At 56.2% G+C, this 17842-nt stretch overlaps 1 protein-coding gene across 1 annotated transcript in view; it reads left to right on the plus strand.

The window, feature by feature from the left end:
* Window positions 1–13280: 13280 nt before the first annotated feature.
* Window positions 13281–17842, plus strand: part of LOC133360908 (glycogenin-1-like) — a 32579-nt gene continuing 28017 nt past the window's right edge. The window contains exon 1 of the mRNA XM_061579790.1: window positions 13281–13825. Within this exon, the coding sequence (XP_061435774.1) occupies window positions 13819–13825 (7 nt within the window). The 5' untranslated portion in view covers window positions 13281–13818. The remainder of the gene's footprint in view (window positions 13826–17842) is intronic.

Here is a 17842-nt window from a genome sequence, read left to right on the forward strand (position 1 = left end):
ACGTGACAGACCCAGCAGGTGCCATGGGTTGACTGATGTGCCAGGCTAGGTGCAGGAGGAGGTCACGGGACAGACCCAGCAGGTGCAGTGGGTTGACTGCTGTGCCAGGCTAGGTGTATGAGGAGGTCACGGGACAGACCCTGCAGGTGCCATGGGTTGACTGACTGAGATAAGTGGCCGATGCACCACCTGTGCCCCCTACTGTGTCTACTCGTTGCGTTTTACCCGCCCGGCGCTCCGCTCGTTGTTGTGAGCGTCGCTCCTCTGCCCTCCGCTGTTCCTCCAACTACCCAGTCGCCTCAAGGTGCACCTAGCCTGGCACTGCCCAGTAGTAGCGTCCTTCACGAGCCTCCTCCTCCACAGAGGCCGATCTTGACACAGCTGGTACCAGTCATCGGCAAGTCCACTCAGCTCCACGTCCCCTGTACCACATCAGCTCCAGCCCCTGTCACTCACTCACCCACTCTCCCACCCACTCACCCACTCTCCCACCCATTCACCCACTCTCCCACCCACTCACTCACCCACTCTCCCATCCACTCACTCACTCACCCAATCTCCCACCCACATACTCAACCACTCTCCCACCCATTCACCCACCCACTCTCCCACCCATTCACCCACTCTCCCACGCACTCACTCACCCACTCTCCCACCCATTCACCCACCCACTCTCCCACCCACTCACCCACTCACCCACTCACTCACCCACTCTCCCACCCACATACTCACCCACTCTCCCACCCATTCACCCACCCACTCTCCCACCCATTCACCCACTCTCCCACCCACTCACGCACCCACGCTCCCTCCCACTCACTCACCCACTCTCCCACCCACTCACTCACCCACTCTCCCACCCACTCACTCACCCACTCTCCCACCCACTCACCCACCCACCCACTCTCCCACCCACTCACCCACTCACTCACCCACTCTTCCACCCACTCACCCACTCACTCACCCACTCTCCCACCCATTCACCCACCCACTCTCCCACCCACTCACTCACCCACTCTCCCACCCACTCACTCACCCACTCTCCCACCCACTCACCCACCCACTCTCCCACCCACTCACCCCACTCACTCACCCACTCTCCCACCCATTCACCCACCCACTCTCCCCACCCACTCACTCACCCACTCTCCCACCCACTCACCCACTCTCCCACCCATTCACCCACTCTCCCACCCACTCACCACCCACCCTCCCACCCATTCACCCACCCACTCTCCACCCACTCCCCACCCACCCACCCACTCACCCACCACTCACCCACCCCTCACCCATTTTCCCAACCACCTCACTCACCCACTCACCCACCCACTCACCCACCCCCTCACCCACCCACTCACCCACCCACCCACCCATTCACCCACCCACTCACCCACTCACTCACCCACTCTCCCACCCACTCACTCACCCACTCTCCCACCCACTCACCCACCCACTCTCCCCCCCCACTCACTCACCCACTCACCCACTCTCCCCCCACCCACTCACTCACCCTCTCCCACCTACTCACTCACCCACTCTCCCACCCACTCACCCCCATTCCCACCACTCTCCCACCCACTCACTCACCCACTCTCCCACCCACTCGCTCACCCACTCTCCTACCCACTCACCCACCCACTCTCCCACCCACTCACCCACTCACTCACCCACTCTCCCACCCATTCACCCACCCACTCTCCCACCCACTCACTCACCCACCCACTCACTCACCCACTCTCCCACCCACTCACCCACTCTCCCACCCACTCACCCACTCACCCACCCATTCACCCACTCTCCCACCCACTCACTCACCCACTCTCCCACCCATTCACCCACCCACTCTCCCACCCACTCACCCACCCACTCACCCACCCACTCACCACCCACTCACCCACTTTTCCACCCACTCACTCACCCACTCTCCCACCCACTCACTCACCCACTCTCCCACCCACTCACTCACCCACTCTCCCACCCACTCACCCACCCACTCTCCCACCACTCTCCCACCCACTCACTCACCCACTCACCCACTCTCCCACCCACTCACTCACCCACTCTCCCACCCACTCACTCACCCACTCTCCCACCCACTCACCCACCCACTCTCCCACCCACTCACCCACTCACTCACCCACTCTCCCACCCATTCACCCACCCACTCTCCCACCCACTCACTCACCCACTCTCCCACCCACTCACTCACCCACTCTCCCACCCACTCACCCACCCACTCTCCCACCCACCCACTCTCCCACCCACTCACTCACCCACTCTCCCACCCATTCACCCACCCACTCTCCCACCCATTCACTCACCCACTCTAACACCCACTCACCCACTCTCCCACCCACTCACCCACTCACTCACCCACCCACTCACTCATCCACTCACCCACCCACTCTCCCACCCACTCACCCACTCTCCCACCCACTCACCTACCCACTCACCCACCCACTCTCCCACCTACTCACCCACCCACTTACGCACTCACCCACCCACTTACCCATCACTCCATCTCTTCTCTAGCCCGTGTCGTGCCCGTACACACACACACACACACAGTGACACACACACACACGTAGTGGCACACACAGACCCGCACAGATGCGCGTTTGTGAGCGCGTGTTCAGCAAACTGCAGTCGAAACGGCACGTGAGCTGTGGTTCTCGTTACTGATGTCACAACAGTTCTGGCCTTGTGTCAACAACAACACACACACAGACACGTGTCAAACACACACACGTGTCACACACACACACACAAACACCACACACATACAGACACCACACACACACAGACACGTGTCACATACACACACACACAGACACGTGTCAAACACACACACGTGTCACACACACACACACAAACACCACACACATACAGACACCACACACACACAGACACGTGTCACACACACACAGACACGTGTCACACACACACACACAGACACCACACACACATAGACACGTGTCACACACACACAGACACCACACACACACAGACACGTGTCACACACAAACACCACACACACAGACACGTGTCAAACACACACACACACACGTGTTAAACACACACACGTGTCAAACACACACACACACACGTGTTAAACACACACACACACACGTGTCAAACACACACACACACGTGTCACACACACACAGACACGTGTCAAACACACATACCACACACACGTGTCACAGACACGTGTCAAACACACACACACAGACACCACACACACCACACACACACACCACACACACCACACATACCACACACACACACCACACACACCACACATACCACACACACAAACACACAGCACACACACAGACACCACACACACCACACACACACACCACACACACCACACACACCACACATACCACACACACACCACACACATACCACACACAAACCACACACACCACACACACACCACACACACACACCACACACACCACACACACCACACACACACACCACACACACCACACACACCACACACACACACGCCACACACACACACCACACACACACCACACACATACCACACACAAACCACACACCACACACCACACACACCACACACACACACCACACACATACACCACACACACCACACACGCCACACACGCCACACACACCACACACACCACACACACACACCACACACACCACACACACACCACACATACACCACACACACAACACACACACAACACACACACACCACACACACACCACACACACCACACATACCGCACACACACACCACACACACACGCAACACACACCACACACCACACAGACACCACACACACCACACACACACACCACACACACCACACACACACAAGTGTCAAACACACACACACACACATACACCACACACACACACACCACACACACACACCACACACACACCACACACACCACACACATACACCACACACACACCACACACACCACATACACCACACACACACGTGTCAAACACACACAGACACGTGTCAAACACACACACACACCACACACACACACACCACACACACACCACACACACACACCACACACACACCACACTCCCCACGCACACACCACACACCACACACACCACACACCACACACACACCACACACACACCACACACGCACCACACACACACCACACACACACATACATCAAACACACATACCACACACACACACCACACACACATACATAAAACACACACACACATACCACGCACACACACACACCACACACACACCACACACCACACACACACACCACACACACACCACACACACACACCGCACACACACCACACACACATCAAACACACACACCACACACACACATACATCAAACACATACACACACATACCGCACACACACACCACACACACACCACACACACATCAAACGCACACACCACACACACACCACACACACACACCACACATACATCAAACACACACACATACCACACACACACACCACACACACATACATCAAACACATACCACACACATGCCACACATACATCACACACATGTCACTCACACACAAAGACAAAGATCCCCCGTGTAGCCTTAACAGACTGTAGGGGCAAGTGCTGTTAGCGAGTAGCAGCAGCACCTATGAAGGCCGGCACGGCACACGAGGGGGTGGGTGGCCAGCACCACGCCCGACCGCCTTTGTCTCCCCAGTGGTAAAGTTTTTACACAACGCACCAGGTTACTCATTTGAGGCTGAGTCGACCTAGGGGAGGCCCAGGACCGGTTCAGATAATCGTCACTGGCGGTGTTGGTCGTGAGCGGGAATCGAACCCGGGTCGCCAGGTTCGTAGCGCAGCGTAGCGCTAACCACTGCACCACCGCTCCCCACATGCACACACACAGTGACACACACACTGACACACACACACTGACACACACACAGTGACACACACACTGACACACACACAGTGTCCACACACAGTGTACACACACACAGTGTACACACACACACTGACACACACACACTGACACACACACTGACACACACACACTGACACACACACACACACTGACACACACACAGTGACACACACACTGACACACACACACAGTGTACACAGTGACACACACGCACACTAACTCACTGCACGTGTTCACAATGAACTCACGCTGCCGCTGCAGTGGCAGTGGTGGTGGTGTTGGTGAGCAACTACAGACAACATCAACAACAACATCAACAACAACATCAACAACTCGGCGTGTGTGTCTGTGTGTGTGTGGGGACTCCAATAGGAACTCAGATATATAATGGGTGACGTTTCGGGCAATGCACCTTCTTGATGGCACACTCACAGACTCGCTCACACACACACACCTACCCACTCACCCAATCACACATTCACCTAATCACACACTCACCAACCCACACACTCACGAACCCACGCTCTTACTCACCCACTCACTCACCCACTCCCTCACCCACTCACCCACTCACTCACCCAATCACACACTCACACACCCACTGACCCACACTTCCACTCACTCACACACGCGCAAAAGTCAGGAACCTGTATATAATATAATAATAACCCTGTGTGTCCTAACTTGTGGGCCACCCTGTACAATAACCATAATAACAACCCACAGACTCACCACACAGAGACCCACAGACTCACCACCACCACACAGAAACCCACCGACTCACCACACAGAGACCCACAGACTCACCACACAGAGACCCACAGACTCATCACACAGAGACCCGTAGACTCACCACACAGAGACCCACAGACTCATCACACAGAGACCCACAGACTCACCACACAGAGACCCACAGACTCACCACACAGAGACCCACAGACTCATCACACAGAGACCCACAGACTCATCACACAGAGACCCACAAACTCACCACACAGAGACCCACAGACTCACCACACAGAGACCCATAGACTCACCACACAGAGACCCGTAGACTCATCACACAGAGACCCACAGACTCATCACGCAGAGACCCACAGACTCACCACACAGAGACACACAGACTCACCACACAGAGACCCACAGACTCACCACACAGAGACCCACAGACTCATCACACAGAGACCCACAGACTCACCACACAGAGACCCACAGACTCACCACACAGAGACCCACAGACTCACCACACAGAGACCCACAGACTCATCACACAGAGACCCACAGACTCACACACAGAGACCCACAGACTCATCACACAGAGACCCACAGACTCATCACACAGAGACCCACAGACTCACCACACAGAGACCCGCAGACTCACCACAATGAGACCCACAGACTCACCACACAGAGACCCACAGACTCACCACACAGAGACCCACAGACTCACCACACAGAGACCCACAGACTCACCACATAGAAACCCACAGACTCACCACACAGAGACCCACAGACTCACCACACAGAGACCCACAGACTCATCACACAGAGACCCACACAGACTCACCACACAGAGACCCACAGACTCATCACACAGAGACCCACAGACTCATCACACAGAGACCCACACAGACTCACCACACAGAGACCCACAGACTCATCACACAGAGACCCACAGACTCACCACACAGAGACCCACAGACTCATCACACAGAGACCCACAGACTAACCACACAGACCCACAGACTCACCACACAGAGACCCACAGACTCACCACACAGAGACCCGCAGACTCACCACACAGAGACCCACAGACTCATCACACAGAGACCCACAGACTCACCACACAGAGACCCACAGACTCACCACACAGAGATCCACAGACTCACCACACAGAGACCGACAGACTCACCACACAGAGACCCACAGACTCATCACACAGAGACCCATAGACTCACACACAGAGACCCACAGACTCATCACACAGAGACCCGCAGACTCACCACAATGAGACCCACAGACTCACCACACAGAGACCCACAGACTCACCACACAGAGACCCACAGACTCACCACACAGAGACCCACAGACTCACCACACAGAGACCCACAGACTCACCACACAGAGACCCACAGACTCATCACACAGAGACCCACACAGACTCACCACACAGAGACCCACAGACTCATCACACAGAGACCCACAGACTCACCACACAGAGACCCACAGACTCACCACACAGAGACCCATAGACTCATCACACAGAGACCCACAGACTCATCACACAAAGAACCACAGACTCATCACACAGAGACCCACACAGACTCACCACACAGAGACCCACAGACTCATCACACAGAGACCCACAGACTCATCACACAGAGACCCACAGACTCACCACACAGAGACCCACAGACTCATCACACAGAGACCCACAGACTCACCACACAGACCCACAGACTCACCACAAAGAGACCCACAGACTCACCACACAGAGACCCGCAGACTCACCACACAGAGACCCACAGACTCATCACACAGAGACCCACAGACTCACCACACAGAGACCCATAGACTCATCACGTGTTGAATCTTCGGGAGTTTCCGGGTCTCTGGAGATCCATCTTCTCTGCTGCTAATAGCTCACCATCATGTGAGCGGGTGGTTTACACTCACACGTGGGCAGACAGACACGGAGACCCAGACCCAGGGCTCGAACCCAGACTCTCAGTGTCTCTGACACGGCCATCGTGAACCCCCTGAGAGAGAGACACCCAGACCCAGGGCTTGAACCCAGACTCTCAGTGTCTCTGACACGGCCATTGTGAACCCCCTGAGAGAGAGACACCCAGACCCAGGGCTTGAACCCAGACTCTCAGTGTCTCTGACACGGCCATTGTGAACCCCCTGAGAGAGAAACACCCAGACCCAGGGCTCGAACCCAGACTCTCAGTGTCTCTGACACGGCCATCGTGAACCCCCTGAGAGAGAGAGAGAGAGACACACCCAGACCCAGGGCTCGAACCCAGACTCTCAGTGTCTCTGACTTAGTGAACCCCACTGAGAGCGAGAGACACCCAGACCCAGGGCTCGAACCCAGACTCTCGGTGTCTCTGACACGGCCATCGTGAACCCCCTGAGAGACAGAGACACCCAGACCCAGGGCTTGAACCCAGACTCTCAGTGTCTCTGACACGGCTATTGTGAACCCCCTGAGAGAGAGAGACACCCAGGCCCAGGGCTTGAACCCAGACACTCAGTGTCTCTGACACGGCCATTGTGAACCCCCTGAGAGAGAGAGACACCCAGACCCAGGGCTTGAACCCAGACTCTCAGTGTCTCTGACACGGCCATCGTGAACCCCCTGAGAGAGAGAGACACCCAGACCCAGGGCTTGAACCCAGACACTCAGTGTCTCTGAAACGGCCATCGTGAACCCCCTGAGAGACACAGAGAGACACTCAGACCCAGGGCTTGAACCCAAACTCAGTGTCTCTGACACGGCCATCGTGAACCCCCTAAGAGAGAGAGAGACACCCAGACCCAGGGCTTAAACCCAGACTCTCAGTGTCTCTGACATGGCCATAGTGAACCCCCTGAGAAAGAGAGAGAGACACCCAGACCCAGGGCTCGAACCCAGACTCTCAGTGTCTCTCACACGGCCATCGTGAACCCCATGAGAGAGAGAGACACCCAGACCCAGGGCTCGAACCCAGACTCTCAGTGTCTCTGACACGGCCATCGTGAAGTGTTCTGACCACACGAGCAGCATGCTCGGGTTAAAGTGAGAACACGAACACCCCCTTCTGTGTCATCTCAACACTCTCACACACACACACACTGGCAGCACGCGTGAGTTAAAAAATAGTCTGGGTGTGTGTGCGCGTGTGTGTACGCCTGTGTGTGTGTGTATGCCTGTGCGTGTGTGTGTGTGTTTGAGTACGTGTGTGTGTGCATGCCTGCACGTAGGTGGGTGTGTGTGAGGGTGTCTTTGAGTGCGTGTGTGTGTGTGCATGCCTGTACGTGTGTGTGTTTGTGTTTGAGTGCGTGTGTGTGTGTATGCCTGTACGTGTGTGTGTTTGTGTGTGTGTGTTGAGTGTGTGTGTGTGTGCATGCCTGCACGTAGCTGGGTGTGTGTGAGTGTGTGTACCCATGTGTGTGTGGGTTTGTGTGTTTGAGTGTGTGTGTGTGTGCATGCCTGCACGTACGTGTGTGTGAATGTGTGTGTACGCCTGTGTGTGTGTGAGAGTTTGTGTGTTCGAGTGTGTGTGTGTGCATGCCTGCATGTATGTGTGTGTGAGTGTGTGTTTACGCCTGTGTGTGTGGGTTTGTGTGTGTGTGTTTAAGTGTGTGTGTGTGCATGCCTGCATGTACGTGTGTGAGTGTGTGTACACATGTGTGTGTGGGTTTGTGTGTGTGTGAGAGTTGTGTTTGAGTGTATGTGTGTGTGCATGCCTGCATGTACGTGTGTGAGTGTGTGTACGCCTGTGTGTGCGAGTTTTTGTGGGAGTGTTTTAGAGTGTGTGTGTACGTGTGTGTGTGTGTGTGCGTGTGGGGAGCGGTGGTGCAGCGGTTAGCGCTAAGCTGCGCTACGAACCGGCGACCGAGTTCGATTCCCGCTCACGGCCACCAACACCACCAGTGACCGGTCCTGGGCCTCCCCTAGGTCGACTCAGCCTCAAATGAGTACCTGGTGCGGTGTGTAGTAAACATTGCCACTGGGGAGACAAAGGCGGCCGGGCGTGGTGCTGGCCACCCACCCCCTCGTGTGCCGTGCCGGCCTTCATAGGTGCTCGCTAACAGCACTTGCCCCAACAGTCTGTTAAAGCTACACGGTGTGTCTTTGTTTTCAGTGAGATGTTCACTACCTCGCCTGCTATGCAAGAGGTCGTGAGTTCGACCCCGACCCTAACGCCTGCTGCTGCTGCTGTATATTTAGAGTCTGCGTCTCTCTCTCTCGCCGTGGTCGCGTGGAATTTCCTCCGGGATCCCTCCGGTTTTCCCCTTGACATTTAAAATTCAACGTCACGCGCTCGGAGTATTTGCACTGCTGCTATACTGCTCCTAGTAGTGTGTGTGTGGGAGAGGCTGCCACTTCTCTGTCGGGAGCTGGACCGGTACCGCCTGGATCTTTGCAGTATTCAGGAGCAGTGGCGGCTCCTGCAAAATCACTCAGGGGGGGCAAATGTCTGGATGATTGATAAGGATAAGGTCCACCCATGCAATGAATAAATTAACAGCTTAAGCATGTAAAGGCAACTTCACTTCTTTAATATTAATGAAAAATAAAGTGACTCTTACAATACATCTTGTTTGTTTATATACTCACTATTAAAACAAACCACTCAAGTTTATTTTATTAAAGATTCCACTAGGTAGCGATAAATTATATTGTTGGATGATGACGTTACACGTATGATGACGTAAGCACGTTAGGGCTTGCCCTCCCGGAAGCCATAGAGAATGCATTGGAGCGCCCCCGTTCGAAAAAAAACATCTTTGAATGTAAGTCTATGGGGCCACTCGGGGCGATTCTCAGCCGGAGTGAAATCGCCCAAAAAGAGGCGGTACTCCACAGAACGTAGCATGACGCTGATTGGACTATATCCAGAGGCTGCAGTGACGGCTAGCGTGACTCTGTGGTTGAATGACATTGGTGGTGCGTCGCCCAATCGCCCTAATGAAGAAACCGCCCCTGTTCAGGAGGTCCGGTGGACCGGCTCTGGCTCCTGCCACCATGAGGGGTGGACAGTCCTCAACCCGGGGCAGGAGACTGCCAAACAACAGGGAGTGGCTCTTCTTCTGAACAAGAGAATGAAGGGGGCGTGGGAGCGCGGCGGTGAGATGTGGCTCACCTCCCCATCGACGAGAGGCGAGGAATGGTGGTGGTGGTGTTGGTGGTGCCTGACGCCCCACACCGAAGATGAACATCGGTGGAGGGATGCCAGGCAATGCCGATGATGAAGCAAAGGTCGAGGCGGTGGTGGCCGCGGGTTGCCGAGGGGGTGGAGGCTGCCCCAGTCGCTCGCGGTCACGAATCGCCCTGTAGCTGCACCAACATGGCGACCTACAACAAGGGAAAGAGCCGCGCCGCGACCTCTGACCCCGCGGGAATCCATTTTGCCGGGCGGTCGTCTGAGGTCCAGGATAACGTCACGGGTTGCCAGCTTGCCGGGCCCGTGGCGCCTCAAGTATTTGAGAAAGTAGCCCGCTGCCTGCGAGCGAGCGGGAGGGGTTCACGATGGCCGTGTCAGAGACACTGAGAGCCTGGGTTCAAGCCCTGGGTCTGGGTGTCTCTCTCTCTCAGGGGGTTCACGATGGCCGTGTCAGAGACACTGAGAGTCTGGGTTCAAGCCCTGGGTCTGGGTGTCTCTCTCTCAGGGGGTTCACAATGGCCGTGTCAGAGACACTGAGAGTCTGGGTTCTAGCCCTGGGTCTGGGTGTCTCTCTCTCTCAGGGGGTTCACGATGGCCGTGTCAGAGACACTGAGAGCCTGGGTTCAAGCCCTGGGTCTGGGTGTCTCTCTCAGGGGGTTCACGATGGCCGTGTCAGAGACACTGAGAGTCTGGGTTCAAGCCCTGGGTCTGGGTGTCTCTCTCTCTCAGGGGGTTCACGATGGCCGTGTCAGAGACACTGAGAGTCTGGGTTCAAGCCCTGGGTCTGGGTGTCTCTCTCTCTCAGGGGGTTCACGATGGCCGTGTCAGAGACACTGAGAGCCTGGGTTCAAGCCCTGGGTCTGGGTGTCTCTCTCTCTCTCTCTCAGGGGGTTCACGATGGCCGTGTGAGAGACACTGAGAGTCTGGGTTCAAGCCCGGGGTCTGGGTGTCTCTCTCTCTTTCAGGGGGTTCACGATGGCCGTGTCAGAGACACTGAGAGCCTGGGTTCAAGCCCTGGGTCTGGGTGTCTCTCTCTCTCTCTCTCTCAGGGGGTTCACGATGGCCGTGTGAGAGACACTGAGAGTCTGGGTTCAAGCCCGGGGTCTGGGTGTCTCTCTCTCTTTCAGGGGGTTCACGATGGCCGTGTCAGAGACACTGAGAGGCTGGGTTCAAGCCCGGGGTCTGGGTATCTCTCTCTCAGGGGGAGCGTGAGTGGGTGGGTGGGTAGGCTGGTGGAGGCGCCATCTGTTGAGAAAGGTCCGAGACCAGGAAAAGCGCCGGGCGGAGATGATCTCCCAAGCGAACTGCCCTGGGAGGGTGGCGTCTGTGCACAGACTGCCCTACGTGGCATCGTCACAACAGTGTGGACCGCTGGACGGGTTCCGCAGGATTGGAATGGTGCCCTGGTTGGGTTCCCCCTGTTTAAGAAAGGGGGACCTACAGACTGTAACAACTACAGGGGCATTTCACTCCTCCTCAGTGTGAGGCCGGGAAAGGTCCTGGCAAGGATTATTCAACATCGCCTTGCCAGGCACGCTGAGGAGAGGCTTGCGGAGCCCCAATGCGGTTTCAGAAAAGGACGTTCCTGCCCAGATGCCATATTTTCTGTCCGTCTGCTACAGCAGAGGTGTAGGGAATTCCAACAAGACCTACATCTCTGCTTTATTGACCTGGTCAAGGCCTATGATACCATCAGTAGGCCTGGGCTCTGGGTTGTTCTTCGTGCTTTCAGAGTCCCTGACCCTCTGCTCACGATCATTAAGGACACTTCATGATGGTGAGCGGGCCCGGGTGAAACTACGTGGCCGGGAGTCGGAGCCATTCCCTGTACACCTTGGGGTGCGGCAGGGATGTCCACATCACACTCACCCTACCCCCATCACCTCGCCCCCATCACACTACCCCCATCACACTACCTCCTCCCAGCCCCTCTCCCAGCCCCTCCCTCTCCCAGCCCCTCCCCTCTCCCAGCCCCTCCCTCTCCCAGCCCCTCCTCCTCCCAGCCCCTCCCTCTCCCAGCCCCTCCCTCTCCCAGCCCATCCCCCTCCCAGCCCATCCCCCTCCCAGCCCCTCCCCCTCCCAGCCCCTCCCTCTCCCAGTCCCTCCCCCTCCCAGCCCCTCCCCCTCCCAGCCCCTCCCTCTCCCAGCCCCTCCCCCTCCCAGCCCATCCCCCTCCCAGCCCCTCCCCCTCCCAGCCCCTCCCTCTCCCAGCCCCTCCCCCTCCCAGCCCCTCCCCCTCCCAGCCCCTCCCCCTCCCAGCCCCTCCCTCTCCCAGCCCCTCCCCCTCCCAGCCCATCCCCCTCCCAGCCCCTCCCCCTCCCAGCCCCTCCCTCTCCCAGCCCCTCCCCCTCCCAGCCCCTCCCCCTCCCAGCCCCTCCCTCTCCCAGCCCCTCCCCCTCCCAGCCCCTCCCCCTCCCAGCCCCTCCCCCTCCCAGCCCCTCCCCCGCGTGACGCGTGCCTATAAACGCGGAAGAGAGGCGCTGTGGCAGCTTCCCTCTTCACTCGCGGTGCCACCAGCGGCATCAGCAGCAACATCAGCAGCGGCATCATCAGCAGCGGCAGCAGCAGCAGCGGCAGCATCAGCAGCATCATCAGCAGCGGCAGTGGCATCAGCGGCAGTGGCATCAGCGGCAGCATCAGCAGCAGCGGCGGCAGTGGCATCACCCGCACTCCACACACTGTACCAGTGACACACACATCACACGTGTCCGCACTGTACCAGTGACACACTGCATGCACACACACACACACTGACACCTACACACACACACTGTGACACCTACACACACACACACTGTGACACCTACACACACACACACCGTGACCCCAACACACACACACACACACCGTGACCCCAACACACACACACACACTGTGACACACACACTGTGACACCTACACACACACACACTGTGACACCTACACACACACACACCGTGACCCCAACACACACACACACACCGTGACCCCAACACACGCACAGAGAGAGACAACGCGATACAAGAAAGGACACCATGGCTGGTGAGTGACTTGGATCTGTGTGTGATCTGTTGAAGGGTCTTGCCCCGAAACGTCGCCTGTTTATATCATGTAAGATCAACACACGCGGTGTCACTTACGAGCGTGTTGGGATTTAGTGTTATTTGTGGGGTGAGTGGGTGGGTTTGTGGGTGGCTGAATTGGTGGGTGGGTTGGTGGGTTTGGGTGGGTTTGGGTGGGTGGGTGGGTTTGAGTGGGTTGGAGGGTGAGTGGGTTGGTGGGTGAGTGGGTTGGTGGGTGAGTGGGTTGGAGGGTGAGTGGGTTGGAGGGTGAGTGGGTTGGTGGGTGAGTGGGTTGGTGGGTGGGTTGGTTGGTGGGTGGGTGAATTGGTGGGTGGGTGAATTGGTGGGTGGGTGAATTGGTGGCTGGGTTAGTGGGTGGGTTGGTGAATTGGTGGGTGGGTTGGTGGGTGAGTGGGTTTGTGGGTGGGTGAATTGGTGGGTGGGTGAGGGGGTTTGTGGGTGGGTGAATTTGTGGGTGAGTGGGTGGGTTGGTGAATTGGTGGGTGGGTTGGTGCATTGGTGGGTGGGTTGGTGGGTGATTTGGTGGGTGGGTTGGTGAATTGGTGGGAGCGAGGTGGGTGGGTGAGTTGGTGCTATGAAGAAGGGTCATAGCCCGAAACGTCGCCTGGTGTGTATCTCGTATACACAGCACATGTAATGGTCCATTCAGGAGCAAAGTTGTATTGGTTTGTGTTATTTGTAAGTGGGTGTGTGAGTGACTGGGTGTGTGAGTGAGTGTGTGAGTAGGTGTGTGAGTAGGTGTGTGAGTGACTGGGTGAGTGACTGTGAGTGACTGGGTGACTGGGTGAGTGACTGTGTGAGTGAGAGTGTGAGTGAGAGTGTGAGGGACTGGGTGAGTGAGAGTGTGAGTGAGTGTGAATGTGTGTGACTATGTATGTGAGTGAGTGTGAGGTGGGTGTTGTGAGTGAGTGACTGGGTGAGTGAGTGACTGGGTCAGTGTGGGTGACTGGGTGTGACTATGTATGTGAGTGTGTGAGTGAGTTACTATGTGAGTGTGTGAGTGAGTTACTATGTGAGTGTGTGAGTGAGTTACTATGTGAGTGTGTGAGTGAGTTACTATGTGAGTGTGTGTGAGTTACTATGTGAGTGAGTGAGTGAGTATGTGAGTGTGTGAGTGAGTGTGTGACTATGTGAGTGAGTGTGTGAGTGAGTTACTATGCGAGTGTGTGAGTGAGTTACTATGTGAGTGAGTGAGTGACTATGTGAGTGTGTGAGTGAGTGTGTGACTATGTATGTGAGTGTGTGAGTGAGTTACTATGTGAGTGTGTGAGTGAGTTACTATGTGAGTGTGTGTGTGTGAGTTACTATGTGAGTGAGTGACTATGTGAGTGTGTGAGTGAGTGACTATGTGAGTGTGTGAGTGAGTTACTATGCGAGTGTGTGAGTGAGTGACTATGTGAGTGTGTGAGTGAGTGAGTTACTATGTGAGTGAGTGTGTGAGTGACTATGTGAGTGTGTGAGTGAGTTACTATGCGAGTGTGTGAGTGAGTGACTATGTGAGTGTGTGAGTGAGTGAGTTACTATATGAGTGAGTGAGTTACTATGTGAGTGAGTGTGTGAGTGAGTTACTATGTGAGTGTGTGAGTGAGTTACTATGTGAGTGTGTGTGTGAGTGAGTGTGGGTGTGTACCACTTCGTAGGACGATTACCAAAAACATCGTCCACCACATTAGTTCCTCATGTCCTGCACAAAGACAAAGCCTCCCCGTGTAGCTTCTAACAGGCTGCAGGGGCAAGTGCTGTTAGTAGCGAGTAGCAGCAGCGCCTATGAAGGCTACCGGCACTGTGGCACACGAGGGGGTGGGTGGTCAGCGCCACGCCCGGCCGCCTTTGTCTCCCCAGTGGCGATATTTACTACACATCGCACTAGGTTCTCATTTGAGGCTGAGTCGACCTAGGGGAGGCCCAGGACCGGTTCAGATAATCGTCACTGGTGTTGGTGGCCGTGAGCGGGAATCGAACTCGGGTCGCCGGGTTCGTAGCGCATCGTAGCGCTAACCACTGCACCACCGCTCACCACACACACACACACACGTGTACACACACTGACACACACACGTGTACACACACGACACACAGACAGACACACAGACAGACAGAGACACTGACACACGGGGCACACAGACAGACAGACAGACACACACAGACAGACAGACACACACAGACAGACAGACACACACAGACAGACAGACACACACAGACAGACAGACACACACAGACAGACAGACACACACAGACAGACAGACACACACACACTGACACACACACACTGACACACACACACTGACACACACACACTGACACACACACACACTGACACACACACACAGTGACACACACACACTGACACACACACAGTGACACACACACAGTGACACACACACACACACTGACACACACACAGTGACACACACACAGTGACACACACACACACAGTGACACACACACACACAGTGACACCACACACAGTGACAACACACACACACACAGTGACACACACACACAGTGACACACACAGTGACACACACACACACAGTGACACACACACACAGTGACACACACAGTGACACACACACACTGACACACACAGACAGACACACACAGACAGACAGACACACACACACTGACACACACACACTGACACTCACTCCCAGCGCGAGACCGACTCATTACATCCCGAGGGGGATTGCTCCTCTGAACAAAATCGTCCCACGGTTCAGTTTGCAAGCGCTGAGTTGGCGGTTAAAGTTGACGTTCATATTTGTTTCGATTTCACGGAAGATAGTAAGTGCGGGTGTTGTATACCTGAAGTTTGCGTGTCTCTCTCTCATCATCATCATCATCACGGTGGCTAGGAGATGTTAACTACCTCGCCTGGCGCACAGGAGGTCGTGGGTTCGATCCCGACCCTGACGACGCCTGCTGCTGTTTATTTGAGGTCTGCGTCTTTCTCATCATCATCATCATCACGGTGGGTATGAGATGTTGACTACCTCGCCTGGTCTGCAGGAGGTCGTGGATTTGCCCCTGGGGTGAGGAGCGGGACTGCGCGTGGCAGAGGGGGGGGTAGCAGACCCACAGACTCGCACAGAGACCCACAGACTCGCACAGAGACCCGTAGACTCGCACAGAGACCCGTAGACTCGCACAGAGACCCGTAGACTCGCACAGAGACCCGTAGACTCGCACAGAGACCCGTAGACTCGCACAGAGACCCGTAGACTCGCACAGAGACCCGTAGACTCGCACAGAGACCCGTAGACTCGCACAGAGACCCGTAGACTCGCACAGAGACCCGTAGACTCGCACAGAGACCCGTAGACTCGCACAGAGACCCGTAGACTCGCACAGAGACCCGTAGACTCGCACAGAGACCCGTAGACTCGCACAGAGACCCGTAGACTCGCACAGAGACCCGTAGACTCGCACAGAGACCCGTAGACTCGCACAGAGACCCGTAGACTCGCACAGAGACCCGTAGACTCGCACAGAGACCCGTAGACTCGCACAGAGACCCGTAGACTCGCACAGAGACCCGTAGACTCGCACAGAGACCCGTAGACTCGCACAGAGACCCGTAGACTCGCACAGAGACCCGTAGACTCGCACAGAGACCCGTAGCGTAGACTCGCACAGAGACCCGTAGACTCGCACAGAGACCCGTAGACTCGCACAGAGACCCGTAGACTCGCACAGAGACCCGTAGACTCGCACAGAGACCCGTAGACTCGCACAGAGACCCGTAGACTCGCACAGAGACCCGTAGACCTCGCACAGAGACCCGTAGACTCGCACAGAGACCCGTAGACTCGCACAGAGACCCGTAGACTCGCACAGAGACCCGTAGACTCGCACAGAGACCCGTAGACTCGCACAGAGACCCGTAGACTCGCACAGAGACCCGTAGACTCGCACAGAGAGACCCGTAGACTCGCACAGAGACCCGTAGACTCGCACAGAGACCCGTAGACTGCGC

Source organism: Lethenteron reissneri, chromosome 70, assembly GCF_015708825.2.
Source record: "Lethenteron reissneri isolate LAM-NWPU_2019-01 chromosome 70, ASM1570882v1, whole genome shotgun sequence".
NCBI lineage: Eukaryota > Metazoa > Chordata > Hyperoartia > Petromyzontiformes > Petromyzontidae > Lethenteron > Lethenteron reissneri.